The sequence below is a fragment of the Colobus angolensis genome, unplaced genomic scaffold (assembly GCF_000951035.1).
Source record: "Colobus angolensis palliatus isolate OR3802 unplaced genomic scaffold, Cang.pa_1.0 Scaffold104, whole genome shotgun sequence".
NCBI lineage: Eukaryota > Metazoa > Chordata > Mammalia > Primates > Cercopithecidae > Colobus > Colobus angolensis.
In genome coordinates this window covers 1,836,081-1,851,300 of record NW_012111364.1, presented here as the reverse complement: position 1 = coordinate 1,851,300, position 15,220 = coordinate 1,836,081, and the positions used below count along the sequence as shown (strand labels likewise).

Sequence of the window (15,220 nt, the reverse complement as noted above, 5' to 3'; positions counted from 1 at the left end):
ATCCACCAGCAGCTTGCACCATGCACCTGAAAAAGCCTCAGACACTCAATGCCAGTCCGTGAAAGCAGCCAGGATGGGGGGCTATACCCTGCAAAGCCACAGGGTCAGAGCTGCTCAAGGTTATGGAAGTCTACATCTTGCATCAGCATGACCTGGATGTGAGACATAGAGTCAAAAGGAGATCATTTTGGGGCTTTAAGATTTGACTGCCCTGCTGGATTTTGCACTTATGTGGGGCATGTAGCGCCTTTGTTTTGGCCAATATCTCCCATTTGGAATGGCTGTATTTACCCAATGTCTGTACTCCCATTGTATCTAGGAAGTAACTAACTTGCTTTTGATTTTATAGGCTCATAGGCAAAAGGGACTTGCCTTGTCTCGAATGAGATTTTGGACTGTGGAGTTTTGGGTTAATGTTGAAATGAATTAAGACTTTGGGCTACTGTTGGGAAGGCATGATTGGTTTTGAAATGTGAGGACATGAGATTTGGGAAGGGCCATGGGCAGGATGATATGGTTTGGCTATGTTCCCACTAAAATCTCATCTTGAATTTCTATGTGTGGTGGGAGGGACCCGGTGGGTGGTAACTGAATCACAGGGGCAAGTCTTTCCCTTGCTGTTTTTATGATAGTGAATAAGTCTCATGATATCTGATGGTGCTATAAGGGGGAGTTTCCCTGCACAAGCTGTCTCCCTCTTTGCCTGCTGCCATCCACATAAGATGTGACTTTCTCCTCCTTGCCTTCCACCATGACTGTGAGGCCTTCTCAGCCACGTGGAACTGTAAGTCCAACAAACCTTTCTTTTGTAAATTGTCCAGTCTCAGGTATGTCCTTATCAGCAGTGTGAAAACAGACTAATATACCGCCAATAATTTTCCTATAACTGGTTCCATTTTGCATATTACTTGGAAGTCCTTTTCAGTGTTTCATAGTTTTATGGAATTCCACAGTGCTTTGCATGTTTTTCTAAAATCATTATATGCCTTTATAATTGCCCTTTTTAATGTTGCTTATTTTAGTGTGGTAATAAACAATTATAATATCCTTTTTTTCAAAAAAGGAAGTATTTAAAGTCATCTATCTAAATAGCACCATGAGAAGTATTATGTATGTGTATTATGAATGGAAATATGTTTGTGAATACTAATTGTCAATTTATATAAATATTTTAAATACCAATATTATGTAATAAATAGTTTAAAATTCTAGTAGCATAAATATTTAATTTTTTTTTCCTTGAGTCTAAAGGACTGGAAGTTTTTATTCAAATTCAGTTTGATGGAAGAATATCTTAAAGTTTAGAAAGTTAAATAGCATACTTTGTTTTAACAGTTAACTTAGATTTATATAGAAATTTGGAAAGAATATGATATAAACCTTTCAACTAGCACTCTCTTAAGCACCGGAAAAATCATTACCTTTCCCAGTTCTTTCAATTTCTGTCATAAGAAGCATAGAGAATAGAACTATATATTTTGGTAATTAATTTCCTTAAGATAATGTTAGAAACATCATGTTCTTTAAAATATAAATGAATTTCAAGGTGAGCATGCTGGAGGATAATATTAATGGAAGTGATTTATTGTGACAAGAGATCTGATCTGAAATACCATTATTAGGAGTACTTAAAAAAATCCATTTGCAAATTCCTGAAAATATGAAAGTGTGCTGTGGCTGAGCCTGTCGCAATGTTGAAATCTGAACTATCTGCCATTGTAGGTACAAAATTGCTTGTGTACAATATGTCTTCCTCATGGAAATTCATCAGAAAATGTTAATATCCTGAATATATCACATTATGGTTTAGGGAATTGCCTAAATGCTTCAAATGGTAAGTGTAGACTTAATCTGCAAATGTATAGATTGAAACATACATGCCTAATTGACTTGGTAATATATGGAATTCTGTGCCTGACCATTATCTTAAAAAATATTTGGCCAATAATACATTGAACATCTACTCAATACCCAGTTCTTGAACTCACAATAGAAACCTGTGACTTTGTGTCATTTTAGAGGGCATTTTTTTATGTTACGATTTCTAGCAAAGAGTCCCTATAAGCTATTTATAAGCAAGATTCATTCATGACTCAAATTTGCAAAGAAGTTTTAATAAAGTTAGCTTTACGTCTTATAAAAAACATTGAAGTTTACAAACACATTGTTGTAAATGGCATCTAATCACATACTGAGCAGTGAGGAATGTCACAAATTAGTAGAGCTATTAATAATAAAAAATTAAATCGATACGTGAATAATAGAAGTCTTTATTATTACAAAGACTTAAAAAGTATTCTGCAGAAAGAAATTCATTAACCTCTGCCACTTGAAAGAGGGTAATAAATATTGGCATTCTTACATATAGGTTGTCAAATTTGATTAGCACATAAATATATTGGTGTACCTCTCCATACATTCAATTCTCCCCTGCCCTCTCACTACGCCACTACAATTGTCTCCTTTTTCTGTTGCTATGGCTCTCTTTTTCTCTCTCTTTCCCTCTCTCCTCAATAAGTTTAGGACAGTAATGCCTTATAAATTGCGAACATTTATTTTCTTGGTATATTTCTTAGAGCCTTTAATGAACTTTTTTATGTTAAACTCTCTAAGAGGCACACTCCATGTGGTATTATCCAAACACAGCTTTTGATTTTTTGCTTGAAACCTATTTTAATATATGAATATACACATTTTTATAAACATAACATAAATAATATATATGAATATAAATATTAATGCTTCATAGAATGACATGGGAAAGCATAGGCTACTCTATCTTATAATATGTTTTGGATACATCAATAGCTATATTAATTTCCAGGATATTCCAGGTATGTAATCAAGTGCTGAAATCTATACAGTACATATACTTTGACTGTTATGTCAATGTATTTTTATATGTGTTTCATGAACTGAAACTAAATCTTGTAAAATAAAAATGTCTATTCTAGGTACAAAGACAACTTATAGGTGCAAAATTTTATTTAGATTACTTTGATTTAATTTTGAAATGTACCTGGAGCAAAATTCAGACAGTACAATAAAATTTGTCACCACAACCACTTTGCTCCCCTCTCCAGAAGGAACCAGAGTTATAAAATTTGTGTGAATTATTCTGAAAATACATGTACATATATAATCCATACATGCATTTACTTAATTTTCTTTATAATAAAAAGTATAGTTTTCTGAACTGTGTGGAAAAAAGCAAATCATAAGGTCATGATTTATTTGTAGGGTAAAAAACAAATCAAGGCAATACTTAATATAGGTATTAGATTATGTTTTTAGTTACTAAAAACATTTTTTTTTTTTTTTGAGACAGAGTCTTGCTCTGTTGTGCAGAGTGGAATGCAATGGCACAATCTCGGCTCACTGCAACCTCTGCCTCCTGGGTTCAAACGACTCTCCTGCCTCAGCCTCTTAAGTAGCTTGGGTTATAGGCACCTGCCACCACACCCTAATTTTTGTATTTTTAGTAGAGACAGGGTTTCTCCATGTTGGTCAGGCTGGTCTCAAACTCCTGACCTCATGATCTGCCCTCCTTGGCCTCCCAAAGTGCTGGGATTACAGGCGTGAGCCACTGTGCCTGGCCTACTAAAAATATCTTAATAGGTAAATTTAATGAAAAATTAGATACAAACTCACTAATCATGAAACATTTGCTGTGATGATTTATGCATAAATTAGGCCACTCAATTTTAATATTTAGAAAACTATAAAACAGTTTTGTAATAGTTTTCAACAGCATTTATTTATTGTGAACCTACATGGGAGATTACATCAATGTACTCATGAGTGACAAAATTGAAATAAATGTAAGAATGTCCAGGGGCCGGTATATAATAAATGGTCTGTAACATTTATGGCAAGATGTAAGCCAAATGCAGAGACAATAAAGTCCCTGGCTTTGAATGTCTATAGATAAAGTCACTTAAATATCTATACAGAAATGCTAATTATGGTTTTGACTTTGTGAGCTGAATAGAGTGGAAATGAGTATAAATAATTGAAGCAAAAGATAATTCACTTCTTCTGCCCCACTTTTCTAGGGGAATGAGGTGGAGAGAGCCGGATTTCCTTCTAGAAATGGGGAAGATCTGGAACCAAGGCTTTCCCTATTTCCCTGAGTAACTGTGAAGGACAATGTCTACATTTTTGAATAAAAAATGTTTGCCTATTGCTCTTATGAGGAAAGTAATTTTGTTCGTCAAGGCTTTCCCCTTGAAGAAATGTCTCTAAAACTAATTTATATTGGCATTGATATTACTATAATTTCTTTTGCATTTAGTTTAGGCCAGTTTGAAGCTGATAGTCCAAAGATATATAATCCCTGTGTGATATACACGTAGCATTATCAAATCAAAACCCTGTGTTTTTCCTTGGGATTAAGGTTGATTGCTGTTCATATAAGTCATGTAAACTTCCAGTGTGTCTTAAAACTATTATTTTCATCTTTTACTTGAAATCTTTCTTTACAGTACATGAGAATGAAACAGAGATGACCCATTGCATTCCTCATTATAGTTTCATCACAACCTAAGAAAAATTTAATTCATTTATCCTATCATCTTAATACTTACACACACACACACACGCACACAAAGCCTCATTAAGCCACTACATTATAAAATATTCTATACCATCTAGTGATCTTTTTATGGCAAAATTCAGCAACTATATCTATAATTTCATCTCTTTTGTCGCCTTACCTACTGTTGAATTTCTCTGGGTGTTTTTCTCTCATGATGTGGAATCTGTGTGCAATGGAGGCATCCTAAGGGGAGAAAATAGAAAACAAAAACAGGATGGTTTATGATCCTATTATCTCATGAAAATGTAGACTAAAATAAAAAAAATTAAAATGAATTTTTCTTTACAATATTATTGCCAAGAAGATGATGTGAAATTAGGCAAAAATGTGTGATCCATATAAATTATATGCAGAAGTGATTTATGTAATAATTTCACAAATGATTATTTGTTACATTTACATCTAAGACTTTATTGCTATTTAATTTCTATATCTCCTTTAATGACCGGCTTTGACCTCATGTTCAACGTATGTTGAAGATAGCACATATAAGCGTAAATGTCAAATAGTAATTAAAAATATTGTTAAACAAGAGTTAGTAGGATGGCCTAAGTGGAGAAATGATCAGTACAGAAGCTCCTAATTATTTAAGATTAATTATGGGTAAAAAGATAGTGTGAGGGTGCATGTCTAGTAAAGATAACTGTGATACTTGACTTCAGAATTTGCTTAGGTTGTCTTGATGTGTAATTAATAACAGTTTGTACCACAAGCAACTTTCTGGCATATCTCATGAATAGAAAAACAACAACAAAGAGCAAATTTTTGGGGAACTGGTGACAAATACAGTTTGTCTCTGAGACTCCAAGTGCATCAGTTCTGACCCTAATGGATGTTTCTTACTTTTAGCAAATACAGATTTTTTTTTTCATGAGATAGAAATCATACTACTCAATGTGTGAGACTGGTGAAATACTGCTTTCCAGGCTTTTCAAGCACGGACTGCTGCAACTGACTCTAAACAATTATCTCTGTTATTCCAAATGTGGAGATATTTTCCCATTATTCATCCACACATGATTAATCACTCAAATGAGAAACTAATATATTTACCAGTCACCTCAATAGAAAAGGGCTATTGTTGACATTCACTATTAATTTTGTTTCAAAGTGGAGATAAAAGTAAAAGAAAACCAAACGCAAGGAAATAAAGAAGTTGTGTATTTGAGAGAATCTTGAAAACACTAATCAAGGATTAAAAGTCTAATGAATGAAATGAAAGGCTAATGTGCTTACTCATGCATAACAAAGCATGAAGCACAAAAAGAGAGGGACCAATGCCCACTGCAGATGGCAGAGAGTTGCAGGATAGAGCTAATTGTAATTTTTTCTGTACAAACATTTGATACCCTAAAATTTGTCAAGTAATTGAATTAATCCATGAATGAAAATCACCCAGACACATAGATAGAGGTGTACAGAAACAATGCTTATAATAAGGGTTACAAAAATCCCCCTCTACGGTTTAATATTTAAGACCTTATTTTGCTATATATACATGGCCAACTTCCTGGTTTGCTAGGAAGTACAAATATCAAGATGGTTCACTTTTATTGGTCCAGTGATAATTCTCAAACTAGTCACAGAGTTCCTTTTTATAAATTTAATTCTATTAAGTCATAAACATGTTATACTTTATAATATGAAGTTGTCTTACTGTGGTATGAGATTACAGGAAAAACATCTGAACTGGGCTATTTATGGTATATGTAGCATGATCAATTAATTAATTTTGAAAAGCATTTATTTTTACTTTATCTGTAATCTGGTACAAAATCAATTTGGAATACCTTCCAATTAAATGCATACATTCAGCAGACTATTTAAACAAAAGCAAAGGTATATGAATCAAACACTAAAAATTAATGATCAGTATTGCTTCCCATAGGGAGAGTATCATTGAATTTACTTCTGCTTGAATTATTTGTTTCTGCTAAGTTGGGGAGACTGAGACTTTTAAAAATAGATTGTGTAGACATTTTTTTTACAAGTGTATATTTTTGTAATAACAAATTTCTTCCTTTTTCAAAGCAACATAAACAGAACAGAGAAAGGGAGAGAGGAAAGAAGAGAGGAAGGAGGAGAAGAGAGGGGAGAGATAGTAAAAGACCATTTAAGTAGACTGACTATAATTAGGTAAACTCCTAGAAACACAGGACTGCATAGCCAAAGATAAAACTAATATTAGCTTATCTATCTTCAAGATTCTTGGGCAATGGATCATCTAGTTAAGAGGGGAAAAAATAAAACTTAGTGTCAAACACTAGCAGGTCTTTTCCTTGTGTTGAATAGATTCCACCATAAAAAGAGAGCTGGCATTGCTGACTACAGGGCTGATAAGGAACAATGACAGCAGGTGTTCATTTGGATAAGAATTCAGACCCAATTCACATGGGACCCTGTCCCTTTGGCATAACCCCAAAGGGTTTGATAGAGTACTGCCAAAATCTGCAACATTATCCAGCAGCCATTTTTCAAGAGACACTAAAGGTTCTCTAAAGACAGACCAAATAAGAAAAAGCTAAAATGCCATTTTAAAATAAATTTTACCATTTCTGTCTGAATGCATTATAGTTTTTAGACAACAGAAATATATCAGCATTACTTCCGCTTCCTAGAATGCGGAAACTCTGAATTCAGAATTTCTACTTCCAAGCCTTTGACTTTAAACAAATTATTTGTTCACTGAGAATCACAGCTTCCTTATCTTTAAAAGAGGATACTGATATCCCTTCAAAGTACCTTGGTGAAGATTTAGTATCATTCTCTATAGCAATTGGAACAGTATTCTATATAGCTGGCGTTTTCATACATCTTATATACTAACCAGTATTTTCTTAAAGTTAAAAGAGAATGCTAAACATGGTTAAGTTACATATTTTTGAAATATATTTTTACAGACTCAAATTGCTTTTCATTATTTCCTTAACCTATACAGCTTTATTTTTAATTAAAAAAATCATATCTAAGAAATGAAAATAAATCAATTTTATTAAAGCAAAACAAATTTAAACCTCACTGTGCTATTCAAACAGTAAAAAAGTAATTAGCAACATTTTTGCTGTATTTACATATATCAGTATATACTAATATATGTATATCAAATAATCAGTTTATTAGCCATATCCGTCTCCAATACTTGGTCACTAGTATTTTTCTGAAACGTATTTTTCCTTTTTCTGTATAGGCTTATTTATGTTTTAAATAAAATTGCCCTAAATCTCCAAATTTGCATTTAATGATATTAATTTGGAAAGCTGATTATTTTCTATGGGTCATAACTTTTCAATTGAGAGACTATTCTATATGTGTTGAGATCCCAGAGCCTATAGCAAATCTTGCTGAGGAGAATATTGTTTTTACAAAATGTAAAATATATCTACCCAAATATTGTTATCAATACTATCTTTTATTCTGTTTAAAGACTCTTTCTCTCACAAATAGTTTCTAAAATTTGTCAAGTAAATTGTTCTGGTTTTTGATGATTTGGCCATTGCACCACATTAAATATCTTTTCAATTTTATTCCATTTTAGAATAGAATATAAATGTATCCAATTAGAAATGAGTTATTAAAAATCTAATTTTAGAATTAAATTTTAGAATTAAAATTTTAAAATTGAAAATAATCTTGCATACTCTATGGGTTTTTATTGTTGAAATAATTTAGTTCTTCCTTGGTTTTGGAGGAATAAATTCCAATTTATCCCTGTGTGCAAACTTTTCTTTTCCTCAAAAATTGTAATTTACTAAGAAGTTTCAAAAGCTGAAGTTTTCAGTGCTCTATTTGTTGAATATTTTATTAAATATTTCCAGTAATATTTTTGAAGTGTTATTGCATACAAGAAAATTGTCAATTTTAAGTGTACACTTCAATAAGTTTTGTCAAAGGTATACAGTAACAAGAATCTTCCCCTATGCTTTTGTTCATTCATATTTCTTCTTACGTGGACTACATATTGAAGTCTGTGTCCATTTGTCTCTGTATATTAAATTGACTGGGTTCAAGACCCAGCTCTAAATGTTACTGAGTATTTTACCTCAAAAAGTTTGCTTAGATTTTCATTATTGTCATTTTCCTGTATTAAAATAAGAATAATTTTAATATCTGCCTTGCTTTGAAGATCTGGTGTTCTAATACCTGGAAGATAACTGAAACTGTGCTTGGTGTATAGAAAGCAAGAAAATAAATGTTAGCTGCTACTATTATTGAAATATATTCATGATTTTGAGACTCATAATACCTTCTCCTTTGGTTTATTGAGATGGTTAATTAAATAAATTGCATAATCTTTAAGATGAAATACATGAGGAAATTTTTGCTTTGGTATTCAGAATTTTATGGGTTATGCATTCATATGTGATAAATTATCTAACAAACTCAAAAGGGTCAGGAATATCACACTATACTTAAACTTCACATAAATATTTCTGCACTAGTACATATGAATATTGACTCAAGGAAAGATAAATCAACAATGTGAAATAGAGCTAACTGTAATTACAGTTACACTAGAAACACTACCCTTTGTAATACTACAAAGAGCAGGTTAGTTCAGGTTATAGTTCTCACCAAGAAACTATACAAATTCGGGTTTTCAAAGCTTTGTTAGATTGAGCTTTTAGATAAGAGGTTGTGGTTCTGTATTTCCCATCTGGACTACAGCAATGTTTGCTCTCCTGACAATTTTTACCTGAATGTACTGTGCTCCCCTGCCAATCATTACCTGAATATACTATTTATATAAGGCCTATTTTTACCTGTTAATATTTTTAAAGAAAATTACAATTTATAGCCACAAAAGGGATTATTTCCCAGGCAGATTGTATCAGATATTGATATCTGTAGTGCTGGGTTGATAAATAGAGCCAGAAGGTTTTCTTCTTTATGCTGCAGAATAGTTAATAATGCATGGGGATTATTTGCTCTTTAATCATCTGTGAAATGTTGGCCTGGAATTTTTTTTTATTTTTTTTTGGAGAGATTAACATTTTGGTTTTCTTATTTTTTCTGATATATCAGTTTTTCTATCTCTTCATAAATCATGTTTTTTATTACCTCATCTACAGTGGGCTCAATGGTGCCCCCCAAAATGTTATCAGATCCTAATAGCTGGAACCTGGTAACTATTTTTTACAGAAGTGGCCAAGTTCATGACTAATATTGATAGGAACCAGTGACTCTTCTCTTCTCTACATTGCACTTTCTTTTTGCGGGAATAGGAATGTGTACAACTATTATACTATGCTTTCTTTTGCCACTGTATTTTGAAAGCACATAACTTGTTTTCTACTTTCACATGTCCATACATGGAGAGTTATTTTACCTGAAGATGGATCATACCAAGTGTCATCTATATCTGATTTAGATTATTTACATGGTAAGCTTTGGAACTTGGAGCTGAAGATATTTAGATCAGATTTTCTACTTAAGTTGATGATGTAAAGGACTGAGACATTTGGGGATATCAATATGAGGTAAATGTATTTTGCACACAGACATGAATCTTTGGGGGCCAGAGGACAGTTAGCAGTGGGATGACTGTGATCCCTAAACATATCAGGTCCTAATCTCTAGAACCTTGAAATGTTACCTGAGATTGGTAAAGGTTTTTGAAAATATGATAAATAATTTTGTGATGAGAAGATTATCCAGGTGGGACCTAATTCCTTTCACAATTTCCTTATGAGACAGAGACAGAGATTAGACAGGAGGAGTTGATGCAACTATAAAGGCCGACATTGGAGTGGTGCAGCTACAACTTAAAGAATGCTGAAAGCCACCAGAAGCCAAGAGTGGCAAGAAATGTTTTCTTCCCCATCACCTCTGGGGAGAACATAAACCTGGGAGCACCTTGATCTTAGTCCAGGGATACTAAATTTGGATTTATCATCTCTTGAACTGTGAGACAATACGTTTCTCACCTGTTATAAGCCAACGGGTTTGTGGTAATTTGGTTATAGCAGGCATGGGAAACTTATACTTCATCTGTTCATGTAGGGTTTTTTTTTTCTTTTTTTTAGAAAAACATTATTCTATAATATTTCAATTCTTTCTTGAATCTATGGTTTTTTTCATCCTCTTATTTCGAATTTGCATTATTTTTTGTATTTAACATGCAGTTTAGAATCTATAACTTAGCAAAAAGGCATATGAGCACATTAGAACAGGCATAGCAAAGTCTATATATATGTCAATTCCACAAAGTCAACATACAACAACCAAACAGCAAAACTCTAGAGGTAAAAATGGTTGTTTTGAAAAGAAAGACTTATTTTAACGCGACAATATAGTGTGGATGCTTTCTCCTCTGAATATCATGTTGAATTGTGGTCTCCAGTGTTGGAGGTGGGGCCTCGTGGGAGGCAATTAGATCATGGGGGCATATTTCTCATGAATGCTTCAGCACTATCTGCTTGGTGCTGCTCTTGCCACAGCGGGTGAGTTCTCGTGAGATCTGGCTTCCTAAAGTGTGTGGTATCTACCCCCTACCTCTTGTTCCTGCTATTGCCATGTTAGGCACCTGTTGCCCCTTTGCCTTCCACCATGATTGTCAGCTTCCTCAGGCCTCAACAGAAGCATATGCTGGTGCTATGCTTCCTATATAGACTGCAGAACCTTGAGCCAATTAAGTCACTTTTCTTAGAAATTACCCAGCCTCAGGTGTTTCTTTATAGCAAGCAAGAATGGCCTAACACACCCTAGATAGCACTGCTGAGTATTTATTTAACATTGTATGTGAGGTCTTTAGAAATATAACAGATCAAGAGTTAAACAATAAAAGTTACATGTATCATAAAGAAAAAGAAAGGCTATCATTATTTACACATGATATAATGTTCTATATAGCAGATTCAAAGAAATAAACTGAAATCCACATAAACTGAGAGAAGAGTTATAAAGTTTCCCAGATATAAGAATAGTGTATAATAATTAGTGGAACTGACAACATTAAAACAAAGTAACAGAAAATAATATCATTTACAATGGCAAAAGTAATTATAAATATATAGGTAAAAAGTCTGCCAATCTGAGTCCTATGGTTGAAAAATGATAATTACTGAAAGACACACCACACACACACACACACACACACACACACAATCAGCGGAGACGCATGCTATCCTGAGTTACAAAGATTTAGGAAGTTGGTGTTACAGTATCTGAGGAATGATAGAAGCTCTTCTAAATGTGAGCAAATGTAGGAGCACCTGGACTTTTCTCTGTTAGACTGCATTTTTTGTCTTTTAGAACTAAGGCTCATGATGGGGGTGTGTGTGTGTATGTGTGTTTGTGTGTGTGTGTGTGTGTGTGATTCCACAGGAACTCAGACGCATTATGTTGCACATCTGCAAGTTCGCCTGCTGCGAATACTTCAGATGGAACCCATTGTGGATTTCTGTTACTTAGTTTTGGATTACACTGCTGGAACAACCAGGGCATTTTTCTAGAATGAAATAACTTAGAGACTTAGAGAAATACATGATTGAAAGCAAGTTAATGGGATTTAGAATAAAGCAAATCCCTAGAGTAGGATATCGGATTTGCTGAATGGTACATGAAAATTTAAAACCATATTTTAAATAGGGACACCTGGCCGGGTACAGTGGCTCACGCCTGTAATCACACCACTTTGGGAGGCTGAGACAGGCAGATCACTTGAGACTAGCCTGGACAACATGGTAAAACCCCATCTCTACTAAAAATACACACACACAAAAAGCCAGGCATGGTGGCAGGCACCTGTAATCCCAGCTACTGGGAGGCTGAGGCAGGAGAATCACTTGAACCCAGGAGGCGGAGGTTGCAGTGAGCCGAGACTGCACCACTGCACTCTGGCCTGGGTAAGAAGAATACAACTCCATCTCAAAAAAAAAAAAAAAAAATAGGGACACCTTTGTATAAAGGAGGCTGCACCCATGAGCAGGTTCCAAGTGAATTACTTAATTTCTTGGGTATTTGATATTGGGTGATGGCAAAATTTATATTAGAATTCAGTTTAAGTTATTAATTTCAAACTTTACAATCCACTTTAGTCTTTTTTTAAAAAAATAATTATTGATATATAAAGTTGGACACAGTCATATCACTCTTGTGATTATGTTACAGAGGGCAGTGATAACCGGGTTATCTGTGAGATAAGGCCTGCCTTACTTCAGCATCTTCCCATTGTCCCTCCCATTCAGGAAGGGCCCCTTGGCAAAGTAGTAATTATACACTGGGAGAAGGGGAAGCATCATTATTCCATCAAAAACAGATGGTGGCCTCTAATCTGAAGAAGTGCACTATTGTAATTGGAGGAAAGTTTACTCTTTTTAAATGACTACCGAAAAGTCTGCTGGGAAACCACATAGGATCATGCAGAATACTGTGGTAGGTAAAACATTCGTATGTCCAAAGGGACAATGTGAGGAGTTAGTTACCAGATCCAGAGGGAAAGAGTTATATAGAGAAAACGGCCTTGGGAAGAAAAGACATCCAGCCCCAGGTGACTTTTTCACCGAGGTATCCAGGAACATAAGAACTCAAACCCTGATTTCCTTCCTCTCATCTACTGCAGAGATCTCAACTGGCCAATTCCACCAGAAGAAAGGGGGCAAGAGAACTTTGCTGTCTTCTATACAGGACATTTCTAAGGGAGACAGCCGAATGGACAAGGGCAGAGAGAATATGTAGAGAGGCAAACAGAAGCACCTAGAACACAGGGACCACAGTCCTTGAGATTTAATACTTATGGTAAAATGGAGAGCTGTGTGTGCACAAAAGTCTAAAAAGCACCAGTACCAAATCTATGATAAAGTATTGACAATTAATAATTAAGGTGACCACTGGAGTATCAATATAAATTGTTTTATATTTTCCACTATACATTATGCATTAAACATTTACATTTAAATTTCAATAATTTAGATTAAAAGTATTTCATTAAATCTATAGATTTAATTTAATTGAAGTAAAAGATTAATCTTGTGTCTTATTAAAATTGATATGTAGTATTACCTTTAACATTTTCACAATGGCAAGAGTCATCTTGTTAAGTAACACACGCCATGTACTGTGGTGGGCAGAGTGTGTAGGGCTATTCATTTTCCATGAAATGACTCCAGACTGCCGAGTGGTAGTTGTGCCTTCTAATCTTTTCAGGGTTTTTAACTTATTTCCTCTTCCATCATATTAGACTGTTTAACATTCACATCCTGCTGCAAACAACATGCCTGTCCCTAGCAGTTTCCTCCTGTTTGCTTGATTTTAATTTTCATGTATTGAAAATAATTTTAAATTTGAATTGACCTTAAATAATGCTCATAGGTTAGACAAGTAAAGTGGTTTTTAAAAAGCCAAGATGAATCTAGAATAGGACCAATAAGCATAAAAGGAGCTGGATTAAAACTCTATGGGCTTCTACCATAAGCGAATGTTAGTAATTATCTACGTGAACTTTAAGTTGATCATTGTAACTATTTCTAAATATTTAATTATGCCTACTGCCTAGATTTGCAGTTTACTCCAAAAAGTCAAAGTTCTTAAGAAACTTTTTTTTTTTTTTTTTTTAAAGACAGAATCTCTCTCTGTCACCAAGCTTGGAGTGCAGTGGTGTGATTATAGCTCACTGCAGCCTTGAACTCCTGGACTCAAGTGGTCCTCTTGCCTTGACCCCTCAAGTAAGCTGGGATTATAGGCATGAGCCATCATGCCTGACTAATGTTTCTTTTTTTTTCTTTAGAGACAAGAGATGAGGTCAAGCTATGTTGTCCAGGCTACTCTCAAACTCCTGGCCTCAAGTGATTCTCCTACTTCAGCCTCCAAAAGAGTTGGAATTAACAGGTGCGAGCCAATGTACCTGGCAAAAATTACCTTTGACAAATCAATTATTATTGGAAATAAAATATATTTCTCATCTGCTGTAAATAAAAACTTATGAAAATTATGACAGAATATGGCAGGATTGAAAGCAAATGTACAAATGATTACTATGAGTTTCAAATCCAAAACAGAAACCCATGACTACAGCTAGGGAATCAGATGAGGAGATTTTAATTACATTTTAATAATCTTACTGAGAATTTCTCTAGGTTACAAATATTTCATACAGAAGAGTTCATGAAGTTGGGTAGACTAATTCAAAATATGAAAAAAAATTAACCTCAGAGAGTCTAGAGACAACTTCGAAGAAGAGAATATAAATTATAAATCCCACTCTTGCTCTTTCCTGCATGCAATACATAGCATTAGCAATGCCAGAAAACTTCTGTATGGTCTTTTCACATAATGAACTGTAAGCTTCAGGAACAAACTTGTAGAAAGAATAAACTTACCATACACTTACTATAACTACAAATATAACATTTCTGTGATTAAAATACTCCCTTAAATACAAAATTTATTCTACCAAGCAAATTCCAGATTCATTTTTAATGGATTAAAGAGATGGAATTTCTCTCAAGGCGTTTATTTTAATTAAAAATCTCTAGATTTAGGCCAGGCTCAATGGCTTACACCCGTTATCCCAGCACTTTAGGAGGCTGAGGTGGGCAGATCACCTGACGTCAGGAGTTTGAGACAAGGAGTTTGAGACCAACATGGCAAAGCCCCATCTCTACTCAAAATACAAAAATTAGTCGG

General features: G+C 34.2%; 1 protein-coding gene across 2 annotated transcripts in view; it reads right to left on the bottom strand.

Moving 5' to 3' along the window:
• DGKB (diacylglycerol kinase, beta 90kDa) overlaps positions 1-15,220 on the bottom strand; it is a 766,018-nt gene that overhangs the window by 326,467 nt on the left and 424,331 nt on the right. For both annotated transcript variants that reach the window (XM_011942803.1, XM_011942812.1), the window contains one exon: positions 4,716-4,780. In XM_011942803.1, coding sequence (XP_011798193.1) covers positions 4,716-4,780 — 65 coding nt within the window. The remainder of the gene's footprint in view (positions 1-4,715; positions 4,781-15,220) is intronic.